At 38.9% G+C, this 18,233-nt stretch overlaps 1 protein-coding gene across 2 annotated transcripts in view; it reads left to right on the forward strand.

The window, feature by feature from the left end:
- Positions 1-17,419, forward strand: part of DTHD1 (death domain containing 1) — a 67,156-nt gene extending 49,737 nt beyond the window's left edge. Inside the window, exons 9-10 of one of the 2 annotated variants that reach the window (XM_010365832.2) lie at positions 12,630-12,687; positions 17,057-17,419. In XM_010365832.2, coding sequence (XP_010364134.2) covers positions 12,630-12,687; positions 17,057-17,379 — 381 coding nt within the window. In that variant the 3' untranslated portion in view covers positions 17,380-17,419. The remainder of the gene's footprint in view (positions 1-12,629; positions 12,688-17,056) is intronic. The other variant, XM_030920520.1, reaches the window with a different exon arrangement.
- Positions 17,420-18,233: the final 814 nt, after the last annotated feature.

Consider the following 18,233-nt stretch of genomic DNA (forward strand, 5'->3'; position numbering starts at 1 on the left):
ATATTAATGCAAGTTCTGGAAGTGCTGTATATCTTTCTTTGATTTGTTGAACTGCTTTAAGAAGTAATAGTGTCTTCCACATAGCTGTATTTATGGGTCAAGGACATCTGCTCTTGCCAAAATTACTTGGAATACTGAGCAAAATCTTATGCATTGTAACAATTATTTAGATTTATGGAGCGCTTGCATGTTTGAAGTGCTTTATGTGCATTATGTCATTTAACCCTCATGGCAACCTCATGCGGTGCACCTACTTTGCCCATTAATAGGTAAAAAATGAAAATAGAGACATGCATTTAGAAATCAGATTTATCTATTCCAGACTGCTTTTGATAATTTTTCTTCACTGTTTCCATATATATATTCCATTTATATTTTCTGAAATATCCAGATCTTTGCCTACTTTATATCTGTAGACATTCCTGGATGCCCCTTCCTTCTATCTGTCTCCACTCCTTAGATTCTTTGGAATTATTTGAATTCATCCATCTGGTTACCAGGGGCCTAAAGCTGTCTTCTTTTGTCCAATCAAGGACTGAGAAATGTATCAATTCTCCCTCCACTTGAAAAAAACGTAATGAGATTGATGTTATAAAAGAGTGATTTCCTTTTTTTATATATATTTTAATTTTTTTATTATACTTTAAGTTCTAGGGTACATGTGCATAACATGCAGTTTTGTTACATATGTATACTTGTGCCATGTTGGTGTGCTGCACCCATCAACTCGTCAGCACCTATCAACTCGAAAGAGTGATTTTCTAAGAAGCAAGCAACTGAAAAAATAATGAGGAAGCAAAATATAAAGCTGGCTGGATAAAAAATTGTGCATGGGTTTGCAGCAAAGATCTGAGCTAAACAAAGTCGCAGATCTACACTACTTCCATGATGGCTAGTAGCCTGATTTTGTTTCCATATCTAATTTCTGTATTTACCTCCAAGTGGGACCACTATTGGTCAGCACTTCTTGCTCTAAACTCTGTTCTTATTTTGTTCCACTATAATCTTACTTCTCTGTGGATTTGTGCTGATTTCCAGACCTCTCTATGTGGAGGTACTTCCTTTTCTGTTGAAGGCCAAACATTTCTGCCTAAGTTTTCAGGAAGTTCTACACTGCGCAATTATAAGAAAGTTCATGAAGACAACAGCAGATTATTGGTGAGTGCTGGTACTGGTATCTTTTAATTTACTTATTAAAGAAAAAAAAACTGTGTGTGTGTGTGTCTGCGGGTGCGTGCGCGTAGGCATGCATGTAAGCACGCACAAATATTTAAATACACACAAAAACAGAGAAAATATACAATGAACCTACATGAACCCACCTCCCATCATTTTCTGCCATACTTATTTTGTGTAGTACCCTGGTTTGTAAGTTTGTTTTGTTGGAGTATTTTAAAGCAAATCACAGGTACAATATCATTTTACATGTAAATACTTCAGAATGTTTCTCTAAGGGGTAAAAACTTTTAAAAAAGACACAAGACTACATTACTACTGGTACACCCAATAATATTAGTAATTATGACATGATATAAGCTACTGCCCAGCCCTACCCTATTTTCCTTGTGACTCCATATTTTTTTCTTTTTGCAGTTGATTTGTTCACAAACAGCATCCAATCAGGGCCTACACATTGCATGTGGGTTCATTTGTTGAATTACTGATGTAGGCCCTGTCATTTGTAGACATTATCTCAATCAGTTAGAGACTTCAGTAAGAGAGTTTAATTTATTGGCTCAGCCTGTAGGACTACACAGGAGCAGAGACCGTATGAGGACTCAGACTACAAGGTCGTTTTTCTTTTATGCTTTACCGGCTTCCTTCTATTCCTTGGGCAAGCTAGATCCTTGTTTTCCTTATGTCCACCACTTTTACCACTATGTCATATCGCCTGTCATTTCCTTTGTACCTTTAGAATGTTTGGCAAATCTAGGTCTTTCAAAAGAGCCAGTTAGGAGGGAAGGTGGTACCTTTTGTCGAAACTAAGCTTTGGAATAGAACTTCTGTAGCCTTGGATAGTGGTGTTTCTCTTTACCTAAATTTTTTCAGCTCCTGAGTCAGAAGCAGGCTTCTTCAGCCATCTTGATTTTGAATGCTTTGCCACTTCTGAACAGTTTAGTGTTTTTCTGTTCTATCCATATGGTGACATCAGCTCTTAGCTCATTGTCAGAGCAGAGATGACAGCCGTTCCTTGAGCAGGACAGCTCCAGTTTTTTCCGTCTTAAGTTATGAGTTCATGCTCCGTGCACTTTGTTTGTGACTTATCATTCATGCCCCTTAAAATGTTACCTGTACAGTTTTGAAAGACAAAAATATTTCTCATGTAAGTTTACACTGAATGATATGACTCACAGCAAATAAAAGGGTTGCTTGGTTATACTGCTGTTTCCCAAAGTTTGGAATTGCAGGTGCTGTTTTAGTACAATATACACACCAGCTTTCAATAAAAAGGAATCAAAACAGTGAAACAATGTTCTCTTTTTACACTTTAATCCGAGTAGAACTCAGGTTGTTGTTAACTTGTTTTCATATCCCCTTAACAATTGCAAAGCTTGCTTTTTACCAGAGAATAACTTTTGGGTTCAGAGATCTTGGCTGGCTACAGAATTTAATAATATTGTCATGTTTTAATTGTATTTTTTAAGGTTTTCTTGTGTTTATATAGATGAAATTGTTTCCCACTTACGGTTTAAATAGAAGTGTTTCTTTTAAAATGTATTTATGTAGGCAACAAATATTTTTTAAAAATACTTTAAGTAATAACTGGTACTATTTTGAACACTTATTACATATGATACCCTAATTTCAGATACATGATGTAACTCAATGCCTCTTTCTAATAGCATTGTATATCTTTACTTTTAAAAGGAGGAGACTGAGGCACAAAGGGACTACTTTGCTTAAGGTTACAAGTTTAATGAATAATATGTTAGGAGTTGAGCTCTTTACTTCCATCTAATACTACCACCAAGTCAATAAAATTTATAAATGTAAATAGTAAGCGTAGTGCTGGAGGTACTGAAGTAACTGAGTGGAAAGTTCCACATTACAACCTTCATGTTACATACAAAGGTTAACTTAAAGTTACAAATACAGGACCTGGATTCTTACTGATGTCAGTTTAAATGTTATATTTGTCATTTAGCATGTATGTTTTAGTCAAATAACTGTATGTTTCTAAACTTGTTTCCTCATTTGTGAAATAGGCATAATAACCTCACAAGGATGTGTGTGTATGTTTATGATGGACTATATACCATATTATACTGTCAAGGTTCTATAACATACTTTAAGTTTTTAGAGTAATTCCTGGTACATGGCAATTATAGTAGCTGGTATTATTATCTGGAGGAAGTATTATTTATTGTTAGCGCTTCAGACAGACCTCAGTTTCATGACTAGTTTTGCCATATCCTAGCCATATTACCTTGGAAAAGTTACATCTGTGAAATGGGGATAATAACACTTCAAACCATTGTTATGGGTTTGCAATGATATAGTTACATGTACATCCTCCCTCGATACTTACATAAGCTCTTATTAGATTTGTGATTATGTTGAACACATAACTACAGCACAGAGTTTTTATGCTAGCATTAATTTTTGTACCAGATTACTTTCTTGATCAATATAATGTCTAGCTTGTTTATAATGTAAAATCATTAAGAATTGTATGAGTCATACATTTTAAAATTCAGCATACCCTTTACTGTTATGAAATAAATGAGCTCCAGTGAAGCAAAGCTTGAGGTCATACATCATAAAATTCAGCATACTCTTTACTATTATTATTATTTACCCTAGAGCACTTATGCATGAACACATTCTAATAGGCGATTATTGTGATATCTGCGTAGGATTTTTCCGGTAAAGAAGTCTTTTATTTTGTTACTAAAATACATACAGGTAAAAGTGATAAGATTATAATAAAGTAAATAACCCTTTACTGTTATGCAATAAATGAGCTCAAGTTAAGCAAAACTTGAGCTCATTTATTGCATAATATTAAAGGGTATGCTGAACTTTATAATGTATGACTCATACAATTCATAATGATTTTGCATTATAAACAAGTTATGATTTGACATTATAAACTAAGCATTGCCATTTGCTTATGGCGACACTTCTGTAGTAGAAGAGGTCTATATGCAAAATAAATACAAAGAACAGTAAGCAGGAAAAGTCAGGACTTATAATACCCTGAATGCTTCTGGTAAAAATCCATGCTAAAGATACATAGAAAAATACTAATTATGTGTACTTTCTTAGTCTATTGTTAATTCTATCACTTTTACCTGTGTGTCTTTTAATAACAAAAGATTTATTTAAAAGCAAGCCCTACAGTAAGTACGTGGGAATGGGAGGAGTGTGAGGTTAGGGCAGCTGGATGAAAGAGCTATTGCCACAGGTATCACAATAATAACCTATTAGCATGTCTTCATGCATAAGTGCTCTAGGGTAAATAATAAAATTAATAAAAACAGCATGCCATTTTCTTTCATTTATTGTATAAATTTGATGCTTAGCTATAAGGCTATGTGGCATCCATGCTAAATGGTGCTAAAGGTATCAGAAAATTCTTACAGTGTTACTTTACACAAAAATTTGCTCTGCACTGGAGTCTGCAAGAACTGGGAAGCAGTAGAAATTACAGAGGACAAACTTTACAACTTCTTATGCCAAATGGCAATAGTATTGTTTCGGTTGCCCTTGAAATTAGTGACTGCACAAGGTACAGTTAAAAATAGGGCATTCTGGCCAGGCACAGTGGCTCATGCCTGTAACCCAAGCACTTTGGGAGGCCAAGGTGGGCTGATCACCTAAGGTCAGGAGTTCAAGGCTGAGGCAGGAGAATCACTTGAACCCAGGAGGCAGATGTTGCAGTGAGCCGAGATCGCGTCATTGCACTCCAGCCTTGGCTGCAAGAGTGAGACTCTATCTCAAAAAATGAAATAAAATAAAATAAAATAATAAAAATATTGCTCTAGTATTCAAAGGTAACATTTTGCTTTTTCTACTTAGCCCTTCAAAATATGTTTTTTTTTTCTTTTTTTTTTTTATTATACTTTAAGTTCTAGGGTACATGTGCATAACGTGCAGGTTTGTTACATATGTATACTTGTGCCATGTTGGTGTGCTGCACCCATCAACTCGTCAGCACCCATCAATTCATCATTTATATCATGTATAACTCCCAATGCAATCCCTCCCCGCCCCCCCATGATAGGCCCCAGTGTGTGCAAAAGCCAAAATTGACAAATGGGATCTAATTAAACTAAAGAGCTTCTGCACAGCAAAAGAAACTACCATCAGAGTGAACAGGCAACCTACAGAATGGGAGAAAATTCTTGCAATCTACTCATCTGACAAAGGGCTAATATCCAGAACCTACAAAGAACTCAAACAAAATATGTTTAAAATGGTAGGAAGGGTTTATGATTTTCCTGACTGTCCCCTTTCTAACTTTCACCTTAGGTTTTACTGGGTATTGTGAGGAGCCCCATTATCTTTGCTTTGCTCCCTATAATGAGCTGTGTTCATTCTTTGCGGCTGGGAAGGCACAATGATGACGTGCTATCACCAAACAAATCAGCCCTAAAGCTGGTCCACAATGGCAATTGTCTTTCCACTGCATTGTCTTTCACTCTTGTTTTCATGCACATGTTTCTACAGTGACATCAGCCTAGTCAGTGCCAGTACCACCCCAAAGCTCCCTGAAAGCACATTACAATGAGGGTGAGTCCCTGCCAAGGCTGAAGTATTGAGCTTCTTTCCAGTCCCAAGAACTGTCAGAGACTAGTGTGGTTAGCACTCAACCAGGAAACCTGATCACTCTTGATCCTTAATGTTGCATGTATCACAGAGGAAAACAGTAAGAGCTCTTCATCTTCCACACATTTTTTTTCTTTTTTTTTAGTGAAAGGCGAATGAGGTAACCAAGGAGAAAGCAATTTTTATACAACTCAGATTTGAGCTCAGGCTCAATTCTGAGAGTTCCAGACATGCCTTATGAGTGTGCAGAGAAGTAAACAGCCTAGAAAGTTATTTGCATGAAAGCTGAGGTGTTTCTGGGGTAAGAAATGAACCTGAGTTTCAGAAATAACTGGGTATATGAGATGTGACTTGACAGAATTCTGTATGCAGGGAAGTTAGGATGGTTTTACCTGAAGACGCGTGAACATATTTTATAAATTTAGCATACAAATATATTAAATACATATGAATGTATTAAATGTTGCATGTTAAGTATGTAATATATAATATAAATATAATATACATTATTATATACCATAATTATGTATAATGTATGTTAAATATATGTGAAATATATAAATATAAATTATACACTGAAAGCTCTGGTCAGCAGAGGCCAGTAAGTGTTTAGGGTTGAGCACTGCAGCTATTGGTAAAATCTATCTTTCATTTCCACTCCTTAGATGTATGATTATGTCTGATGAAAAACAGTTTTAATTAAAAAAACAGAAAGCCTATTTTATTTAGTTCTGTGGCATATCAGGGCACAGTGAATATTACTCTAATGTCATATGGCATGAGGGGTAGGAAGCCACTTTCTTCATCCTATCATGTTTTGCCACACAGCTCGTATACCTGGAGAGAGAGCTTAGGTTGGCCACTAACGAGAATTTCTTTCCTTGGAAGAGCAACAAGAGGGACCAAGAGCTCAGTATAGAGCAGGTGCAGCGGTATCACTGCTGGTGGGACCTAGCAGAGCAGCAGTAGGACAGCAGCTGTGCAAACCTGTGGAAACCACAGATGTCAGTTGGAGCTATGTGGCACCATGAAAGCAAAACTGAAGAACAGGTAGAAACCATCATGGCATGCTACATGATGATAGATGCATGGGGAGAAGCTGCTGTGCCCACAGAAGGAGTGTGGAGGGCTGCATGGTCCAGCTGAGCACTGGGGGCACCTAGTGGAACACTGTGGATACCAAGAGAGTAAAGCCAATAGAACTGCCAGAAATACTTGAGAAAAATTTTCCAGAAGCTGGAATTTCTGCATGAGGAGATGGGCCCCAGAGCTAGGTCATCTGTGTGACTCCTGTAAGGTAATTTATGAAATTACTTAATAGAAATTAATGTTTTTATTGTTATATCCCTATAGATTTAGGTAAGGTGAAGCAATCTGGTTTACTTTTGTCCTGATGTGACATTAGAAATTTTCATCACTTTTTGGATAAAGATATTTCTTTCATTCTTCCATGCATTCATTGGGATACATTTATAGGGTTGCTAGTTGATAATTCATGTAGGGTTTGATACTTGATTGGCTTTTTCTATGTGCAGTCACTCAGCCTCAGCATCAGAATCACCCAGTTGCTTATTCCAAATTTGGCCTTATCTGAGACCAGTTGAGTCAAAGTGTGAGCTTCCCTTTTTGGCCCGTTTCTCAAGGTTCATTGGCAGGAACACCCAGGTTTGAGAACCACTGCCTACTATTGTTTCTCTTATTTTTTTTTTATTTTTTATTTTTATTTTATTTTATTGTTGAGATGGAGTCTCGCTCTGTCGCCCAGGCTGGAGTGCAGTGGCCAGATCTCAGCTCACTGCAAGCTCTGCCTCCTGGGTTTATGCCATTCTCCTGCCTCAGCCTCCCGAGTAGCTGGGACTACAGGCGCCCGCCACCTCGCCCGGCTAGTTTTTTGTATTTTTTAGTAGAGACGGGGTTTCACTGTGTTAGCCAGGATGGTCTCGATCTCCTGACCTCGTGATCCGCCTGTCTCGGCCTCCCAAAGTGCTGGGATTACAGGCTTGAGCCACCGCGCCCGGCCTATTTTTTTATTTTTTTTTTGACAGCGTCTCACTCTGTCACCCAGGCTGGAGTGCAGTGGCATAATCTCAGCTCACTGCAAACTTGGCCTCCTGGGAACAAGCGATTCTCTTGCCTCAGCCTCCTGAGTAGATGGGACTACAGGCGTGCACCACCACACCTGGCTAATTTTTGCATTTTTAGTAGAGACAGGGTTTCACCATGTTGGCCAGGCTGGTCTCGAACTCTTGATCTCAGGTGATCCACCCACCTTGGCCTCCCAAAGTGCTAAGTGCTAGGATTACAGGCATGAGCCACCATGCCCAGCCCACTGCTTAATTTTCTCAACGAAAAGAAAACTAAACACATGTGAGACAGTGGTAGACAGAGTGTAAGGCATGTGTTTTTCAAAAAGCAGTGGAGATCTGAAATGTGTTCTGTAGGAAATAGTAGAAGAAATCTTCATGGATACATAAAAACCTTGCTGTGCAGATTGTGTGAACAGCTGAAACTGCTGACCTTACATGTATGAGGATAACAATCCTTGTGACTGTCCATGGAGGGCCCCTCTGGCTATTAAGTATTTATGAAAGGTATGATGTGCTTAACATGTGGCAAATGTAAGTACTGATAGAAGATGCAGAAGAGGACACAATAAATCACTGAGTGTCTAATTCGGGAGGGCAAACAACACATATGAATGGCATTAACAACAATATATTAAGTTATTAGCTAAATTGTGTGAGAGCATAGTGTATAAATTCTCAAATAAGAAACTAATTGATAAAAGAGGTCGAATTTGACCAGTTCCATGGCAGAATTTGAAGGGGCGTATCATTTAAATCGAGAGACGATATCATCATGTGAACACAATTTTTTTTTAAGTTTTTTGAGTGGGGAAGTCTCACTCTGTCACAAAGGCTGGAGTGCAGTGGCATGATTTCAGCTCAGTGCAACCTCTGCCTCCCAGGCTCAGGTGATCCTCCTACCTCAGCCTCCCAAGTAGCTGAGACCACAGGAGTGAGTCACTATGCCTGGCTTTTTTTTTTTTTTTTGTATTTTTTTGTGGAGATGAGGTCTTGCTATGTTGCCCAGGCTGGACTCAAACTCCTGGGCTAAAGCTATGCTCCTGCCTCAGCCTCCCAAGGTGCTGGGATGATAAGCATGAAACTGCACCCAGCCAATAAAATATTTTTTACCGCTTTGTGTGTACAACACCTTATCTATGCTGATGTCTGACATATACAGGAATGAGATATACCTTCCTGGCCCTCAAAAACATTAAGTCTATTGAGTAAAGGGAAGACTGATAATGGCTGGATCTTGGAGCACTGAAAAGCTCCAAGGACGGTAAACTCGTGGAGGTTCCTTGGGAGAGAACACTGGGTAACTGAGTGGATGTAACCAACTCCAGTTTTTTGAATTGCACACAAAAGATCAAATTTTCACACATATGAGTTCAAGTAAAAAATGGTTTACTTTGCTTTAAGAATTCAATACAGGGCTATAATTAGGGAGCGTGGAAAGAGTAGTCAGTAATCAAAAGAATCCTAATGATAGTGGCTATAAAGCTCAAGACACTCATACCTCTTTCTGGTGTAGGTGCCTGTCTTTGATTTCAATTTTTAAAATGACTTCTAAATAGATAAGACTTGCATCGTGCTTAACAGCATAAAATGTGACACATCTGTACATATCTGAATTGCTTATATTTTTATACTGATGCCCTCAAGAGGCTTATAATTCAGGGAAAACTGCCACATAAGCCACACTATACCCATTTAAATGTGGATTGTGCAGCAAGGAAACAGTTTACAGAGAGCTGGAGAGTCACATTTAAATTTGTCCAGCATTTCTCCAGCGCACTGACATGTTGCAAGTGGCATTTAAGATATCGTAGGTGGCAAATTAAAATATGCAACACTAACATAAAACAGATTACTTAAGAGGAATAAGAAATATTACTTTCACAAATAGAATCTGAGAAAATGTAATCAAACGGCACCTTTTGTCGTTGTTGTTGTTGTGGTTGTTGTTATTGTGGTTGTTGTTATTGTTACTGTTTTGAAGGGAAAGCAGTTTTGCTAACTAAATGCTAGCATGTGGGGGAAAGGCCAAATTAATGCCTTCAAATGACTATTTCAGCATTTTGGGCTGAGTGAAGGAGTCTAAGAAGGAAAAGGTGTGGAAAGCATGCAGGAGTCGTGCAGGAAGGTGCAGGTCTGTGTGTCTTGTTGTAAGGGCTATCTTGCATAATCGCCCATCTGGAGGTCCAGTTTGTGTGATCCTGACTTCAGCCTGGTAGTGGTGGGCTGTTTGTAACTCCCGCTAAGAGGGAGGATTTCACAGCTTGGTCTCTCTGCCTGGTTTGTTTCAAGATTGGCCCCTGGAATTTCTAAGCAAGCACATAATTAGATAAGCAAGCATGGTTCACAGAAGTGCCTGGTGGCAAAGGGAGAAACAGACCGTTTCAAAGTATATTTCAAGGCTAAAATCAAGGAAGGAAAAAAAAGTTTAAAAATGAATTTTGAGATTGGAAGTTAGGATACTCAGTTACAGAGTTAGACTTGGAAAACTGTGGAATAGAACCTGCAAATAAAAACCAAATAAGAAGCAGAGAAGTGCCTTTAAAAGCATCTTTCGATTGCAAGGAGGCAAGAGAGGAAAGTGGGGCGGGGGGCGGTAGCGGGGGACGCGGGAATGAGAGCTGTTTCTGCTAAGGAAGGCATCCAGTGAGCCACGTAGGGATGCTGGGAACCTGTGAGAGGGGAGACTGCAGGAGGCCAAATGTTGGCTGACTGTTCTGCTTGTAGCTGAGCCTGAGCACCAAGGAGGTTCAAAAGGTAGTGTGCAAGCAAAAAGAGTGAACAGACCAAAATCGTGCAAAAAAGACTTGGGGGCACGGAGAGGAGGAAAATGAAAGGGAAGGGAAGAGAAGGCAACACTGAAAATCCTTTATGAAAATCCTTTATGAAGGGACCACATGGGCGACCAACACAGTGCCCGGAAGTCTAAAAAGTGCCTGAGCTACCCCAATTCACTGCTTCTATGGTTGTGCATCAGATGAAGTACTTGGATTGCATTTTCATGTACATGAAAAAAAATTAAACACTGGAAGCATTCTGTGTGCATCAAAATGCAATGAGACATCTGTGAACAAAGAGTTATGGAGGGGGAGAAAACTGCTGATACAAAGAAAAGTCTCAATATGTATCTCTTGTCCACGGCCATAGGCCCTTTGATGGGAATGATACAATCTGCTGCATTATTTAAACTGGTATTTCTCTTTCAATATTTTGAGGGGTTCAAACACATAGCTGATGCCTTGAAAATTATATGAGCTATTTTGGAGTGCTATAGTATAATAACATACTTCAACTCATGCTATGTTTCTTAATTTTTTTCCCATTAAAACTTCTTAATGGAAGTTTTATATGTTTCCATGTTTATGTAACATTTGTGACAAGAATGCCTATAAAATGTGATATTCAGATTCAACTAACTTGTATTAGGGGGCTCAGTGGGAAGCAGTATGCTACTCATTAACATGTAACACTTACATCATCCTCGTATCATTGCTGTGAAATAAGCTTTAAAAAACGTTTTGACATACAGTAATTATAGATTCACAAGAAGTTGCAAAATATAGTACAGAGAAGTTCAGTGTATTCTTTACCCAGATTTCCTCAGTGGTTGCATTTTAGATAACTATGGCAAGATATCAAAACCAGGAAGTTGACATTGATACAATGTGTATGTATAGTTCTCTGGCATTTTATCAGGTATAGATTTATGTAACTACCACATTCAAGATATAGAACTATTCCATTACCACAAAGATCTCTTTTGTGCTCCCTCACCCCTTCCCCCTCCATCAGTAACCCTTGGCAATCACTAATCTGTTCTACATCTTTATAATCTTGTAATTTCAACAATGTGATATAATCAGAATACATAACCTTTTGAGACTAGAATATTTCTCTTAGCATCATGCCCTGAGGTCCTTGCCAATTGTCCTATGTATCAGTGTTTTGTTTTGTTTTATTACTTTAGTATCCTGTAGTGTGGATATTCTATAGTTTGTTCAACTATGTATCTACTAAAGAACATTTTAGATCTTTCAAGTTTTTGGCTAATTCAAATAAAGATGCTGTAAACATTTGTGTGCAAGGCTTTGTGATGTGGGCATCCATAAAGGCATTTCAGGGCTGAGGTTGAGCACTTAAATAAATTCCCCAAAGTGCAATGCTCTCAACCACTGGTTAGGTATCTGAACCCAGATAATTTTATTTTATCTCATATGCTATCTCCACTATCTCATATTACCCGAGAAAAAACTGTTCTGCAGACTCTGTAGAAAGCTGGCAAAATAAATATATTTACTTTTTGATAAAATGTTGATTTTCGAATAATATCTGCTCACTGATTTGATTGCTTTTAACCTGTTAGGTGCCAGGTTCTGTGCTGAGTGTTGAGGCAAAGCACCTGCCCCACAGGGGATTTTACAAAATACAAAATAGCATCTTTATAGCATGCTGGTAGCTTGCTCTATGCTAGCTGGTTTAACAGTTTTAAATTTTGGTTGGAAAATGTTCATTTAGAGTTAATCTGAGTGCTTTAATAATATTTAAATGTGTATTCTTAAATTTAAATGTGCTGAAATATTTGGGTTAGTATACTTTGCTTTACTTAGGAAAACAAGTGCTGAGTATGCATGCATAAATACAGTATTTAATTTTGTGAGGTATGTAATTCAGTACTTCTTCCAAATAGATATGAGGTTTGGATGAATTTCTGTTGTAACTTATTCACAAATTAATTATTTCTTCTGTTTATTTTGTGTTCCTTTCCCCCAATAGCATAAGAAATTAATCAACCGTCCACAGAGTACCCAAAGAGTTTCTAAGGATCCTGTAGGTGAGGAATATTCGCTTTGTCATCATTATGGTGCTTCCTCACCCCACTTATATGTTATAAATATGTGAATCATTTCATAAAAAGGAATGGAGAAAGTGACTTTCAAATTAAACAATCATTAACTTTATTGGTCTAATAAATACTTATTTCCTGCAAAGTCATACACAAATAAACCAAGCTATCATTCTTAAATATTCATGTAATTAAAGCTGAGTTGAAATCTGCAAGAAATATAAATGTTACTGAGTTTTATTTTATTCATATGACTAGCAGTTGCTTAGTTTACTAAATAGATGACTATACTTTGAGCTGAAATGTTGACTCCTAAGTTGTAAATCTTGAAGTATGGTCAATTCAAATCAACATTTGAAGTCAATCTATTTGAAATTGAGGTATATGTTGATATGAAACCACAAGAAACATTTAATATTTGGTTGTCATTATGCATAATTCAATTACATAATAATGCTACAGATTTCAGGGTGCAATTGGAAACTTTTATTCTATTTTAGCTCTTGAAACATTTTATTTTGTGATGTCAGTAGCTGCTAATGTGATAATTTATTGGTCTTGAAAACGCATCAGTGAGGATTTTCTTACTAGTGCATCAGGCCCACTATGAATGATAGACTTTCAATCAGGGGTTACCCTTACAGATTGGTACAGAAAATGTTCAGGTCTTACTAAACTCCATTAGGAATAGGATATAATAAACACCATATTATAAACCCTTTCAGGGATAAATAAACTGTATCTAAAAAGAGAGCAGATGATATAGAAAACAACAACAGCAATAGATGAAAGCTTAGCAAGTTTAATAATGCTGTTAACCTTTGAAGAATCTGATGTCCAGATAAAAGCATAATCACTGCCATCATCAACAGTCACTAGAGAGTAGAAAGGTAGAAGGATCCTTCTTATGGGTACTAGGAAGTTCTAGTTTCTTACACAGGTTAGGAGATATTTGTCCTCACACAAGTCCTCCCACATGACCAATGCCATCAGAACTGCTGTAGGAAGGGTGATGGTAGATGAGCTTAGACATTTTGAGTGGGAGAAAACATGAAAAGTTTTAAATGCCTAGTAAAGATGTTTAGACAATAGGAAGACCCTAAAAAAAAATCCATTAACAGGGGACTGGCAAGATCAGATTAGACTTTCAGGTGAACCAAAACTGACAGCGGGGATACAAGTAAGAATCCTGGTTCCTGCAACAAGCAAGGAAGAAGCTAGGTAGAACATGGTTAATATTGAGTCAGCAAGGCAGGAAAGTAGAGCAAATATTTGAGATGTTCAGAGTTAGGAACATCAGGACTTGGGTGCAGGGGATAAGAAATAGGCTTTGAAAATGTGAATAACATCACATGTCTCAGCTTGCTCAGCTGAGTGGTCGCATTAACTAAGAAAGTGAATAGAGTGAAGGAAGATCAAGTAGTGAGAAGGAAAGGCCATCATTGATTATTTTAATTTTAGAAATATGACATTTGTATTGGCTGTAGTATCCACTGACAGATAATTAGGAGATGAATATTGGAGTGCTATACCAGGATTTAGGAAAACAATGCCAAAAGATAAAGATTGGGTAGATCTAGGATATTTCCCATAGGGTAACGTCAGTAAGAGTTGATGCATTCATTCATTGAGGGGAGAGGACAGAAATAGAAGAGGTCTGAGATAGGATGCAGTAATGCAGCAGTATTAGGAGGAAAAGAGTTAGCAGAGGGAAAAGAATATAGGAGGAAGAGAGTTAGCAGGGGGAAAAGACAGCTGATAAAGGGCAAGAGAGGAAAGAGGAGAAGCAGCGGAGGCCAGGGACTCCAAGAAGAGGAGTAAAATGCTCCATGGAAGTCAGAGAAGATGCAGGCCAGGAATCAGTGCAGTGCATAATAATTAGGAGGCCTCTCAGAAGACTGGAAAGGAAAGCTTCAATAGAGTTTTGAAGAAGGGCATAGAACCCTTAAGCAGAGGTTTAAGTAGTGAGTCAGTAGTGAGGAACTTGAGGCCTCGAGTTTACATTAGACATTAAAAGAATATGTGATAAAGAGGAGGAGAGAAATAGCACAATAGCTTGACACAGTAGCAGAAACAAGGGAAGAGGAGGCCTCAGAGTGTTTGTAGGAAGCAAGGAAGGAGCCTTGGTGAAGGGGAGATTAAGGGACAGGCGTGAAGGGAAAATACTTGATGAAAAATAGTGTGAGGGATGGAATCCAGCAAACACAGAGGGGTGAGATTTTGTAAGAAAGTAATTTTGAAATGAAAACAAAGTTAGGAGAAATCAAGTCAAATGACTTTGGGTGAAGTAGAAGCAGACATGGGCTGAGAGAAACAGAATGAGATTGAGACTGGGGCTAAAGGATAGGAGAAAAGATTTATGTCATTGTTACAAACAAATTTATATTGAGTTTAGAAAAATTATTCTTAATGGATTTTCAAGTGACTAAGGGCTCAAATGGTATTACATAGCTTACAGTTTGTTGATCGCATTCAACATATTTTTCTAACATCAGGCAGCCCAGGTAAGTGAATGCAATCTGAATAACTCAAGATTCAGATTGACAAACTGAGAAAAATGAAAGCTAAAAAAGACAACATATTTTAAAGTGGATGCAAGACTATCGTTGATGTGCATAGTTGATCACTAGGAGCAGTGCAGGTACAGAGATATGTGAGACTCTGCAGAGGTGACTGAATGACTGGGGGACACCAAGGGATCACTATAGTACTGATGGCAACAAAGAGCATATTGAGCAGAAGCAAAAGAATAGAGGCCATGGAATAAGTTTAGGAGGTAGAGGTCAACAGTAATATTAAGAGGCTGAAACCATGGAGGCAGAATAATTCTGGCTGAGCATGAAACATGAAGATTGGCCTTGAAAGTCAGTTTCTAGTTTGGCATCACGAGACATGTCATTGGAGTTGACAAAATTAAGGAACCACATAATCTGGGGTCAGAGGTGTGAATGATGATCCGCAGGGCTGCCGATGAAGTTGCCTACAGAGTGTTGCTGATGACGTGGATGGGACGAGAAAAACCTGCCCAGATAGCATGGACTTCAAATTAAATGCATTGCATGGAGGTAGCAGAGCACTGGGTTGAAAGTGATGATGGAGAAGAAGGAAGTGCTGGCCCCTTTTCCTTGTTTTCACAGAAAGGTGGCTTTATATTGTAAAATCAGAGTGCAATTTACAGGAGTGTGTAGGAGGAAGAAATAGTCGAGTAATGAATGGAAGGCAGATAGAATGCTTGCTTAACACCAGACCAGGGAAACTGGTGCAGGGGTGGAGCATGAGAGTGGGAGAAAGTGGCTGTGATGCAGGGGAGGGCTGGAATGTGAAAGGAGACAGATGGCAGAGAAAAAGGTTTCATTCAGAGTTATGGATCTAAGTTACATATCAGTAACAACCATAACAACAGGTGAACAGGAGTCAACAGAGGATGGCCCAGTGGAAAGTGTTGGTGTAAGGGATCTTCCACAGAATTGTTTTTGGGTGTTAGATGGTGTCGTGTGTGTGTTTGTGTGTGTGTGTGTGATTGTGTGTATAGTTAGGGATGTGTGTGAGGATCGGCTAGCTGCTGGTATAATTTATGCATCAGATTAGCACTAATAAGGAGAAATAGGTTTTGAACCTAAAATGACCCTTCAAAAACAGTGCTACTAGGCCAGGCGTGGTGGCTGACACCTGTAATCCCAGCACTTTGGGAGGCCAAGGTGGGCGGATCACGAGGTCAGAAGATCGAGACCATCCTGGCCAACATGTGAAACCCTATCTCTACTAAAAATACAGAAAAAAAAAAAATGGCTGTGTGTGGTGGCGCGTGCCTGTAATCCCAGCTACTTGGATGTCTGAGGCACAAGAATCGCTTGAACTCAGGAGGCGGAGGTTGCAGTGAGCTGAGATCGCACCACTGCACTCTAGCCTGGAGATAGAGCAAGACTCCATCTCAACAACAGCAACAAAAAACAAATAAACAGTGCTACTCAAAGCATGGTTGGGGACCTCAGCACCAGCATCTTCTGGGAGCTTGTTAAAAATGTCAAGTTTGCTCCTACCCTAGCTTTTCTCAATTAGATTATGTAGAGCAGAGTGTAAAAATCATTTTAACACACCCTCTTGGTTCTCAGGTACATTAAAATTTCATAAGCATTTAAAACTCTCTGCAATAGTTAGTGCCCTCAGGAGATGATCCCAGAATGCCAGCGATTCAGAGGCTTTTGACTGTTGCTCTAAGTAGTCTCATATCTATGCACCAGGCTCCAAGGCCAAACCAAAGAGCAGGGAGACTTCCTATAAACAGGTGTGGAGGGTTAGACCCATGCATCCTCCAGGAAAGAGTCCTAACTCTGAGTGTTCCTCCTGTGCCTGACAGAAGCCCTTTGGGATAACTTGCTCCATTGGCTGGCTGAGGAGCTCTCAGAAGAAAACGCTGAGTCTCTTTCCTCAACTCTCCCTCTGCACCGTAGCACCATTCAGCTCATCAAACTCAAGAACCCTGATGATCTCACAGAACAGATTCACGAGTTTCTTTGCTTCTGGAAAAAATCGCTTCCAACTTTCACCGACAAACTTCGCCTCCTGGCTCGACATCTCCGCAAGATTGGCAGGAGCGATCTTGCAGAAGAGCTCAAATTCAAGTGGGAAAATAAGGTGTTCACTGAACCACAGCAGCGGTTTGATGTAGCAGCTGAGTAAAAGCCTGATCACTCTTCCTTTACCCCTAGGAAAAGGCACATGGTGATTTTTTTTTTTTTTTTTTTTTTTTTTTTGGAGGCGGAGTCTTGCTCTGTCGCCCGGGCTAGAGTGCAGTGGCCAGATCTCAGCTCACTGCAAGCTCTGCCTCCTGGGTTTACGCCACTCTCCTGCCTCAGCCTCTGGAGTAGCTGGGACTACAGGCGCCCGCCACCTCGCCCGGCTAGTTTTTTTTTTTTTTTTTTTTTTTTGTATTTTTAGTAGAGACGGGGTTTCACTGTGTTAGCCAGGATGTTCTCCATCTCCTGACCTCGTGATCCGCCCGTCTCGGCCTCCCAAAGTGCTGGGATTACAGGCTTGAGCCACCGCGCCCGGCCATGGTGAGTTTTTAAGACTGTTTCTGTTAACATTTTCCTAGCAGTTTCCAAATGATATTATTTGAAGTCAGTCTATTTAATGATGTGCTATTGAGAAATCAGATGAGACAAAGGGAGAAGCACAGATCAGACAATAGAAAGCGTTCCTGGGTGTGAGCGCTCCTCTCTGGTTGAGTGATTATGTTTTGCAATCATGACTGTCTTCAGTTTGGCCTCACTTACTAGCATTTGCAATTGAGTTTGACTTGTTCACATTTTAAAAGCTGAGTGTGAAGAAAAGATCTGATATATGTAATTACTTATTAATTGCTATCTACATAAAATTAAACTTGTTTTCCATGATTTCAAGTATGAACTCAAAAATATCTGAGACAGTTCTCAATCAATTTAGAAAGATTATTTTGCCAAGGTTAGGGACAGGCCCATAACACAGCCTCAGAAGATCCTGATGACATATGCCCAAGGTGGTTGAGGTAGAGC

The sequence above is a fragment of the Rhinopithecus roxellana genome, chromosome 2 (genome assembly GCF_007565055.1).
Source record: "Rhinopithecus roxellana isolate Shanxi Qingling chromosome 2, ASM756505v1, whole genome shotgun sequence".
NCBI lineage: Eukaryota > Metazoa > Chordata > Mammalia > Primates > Cercopithecidae > Rhinopithecus > Rhinopithecus roxellana.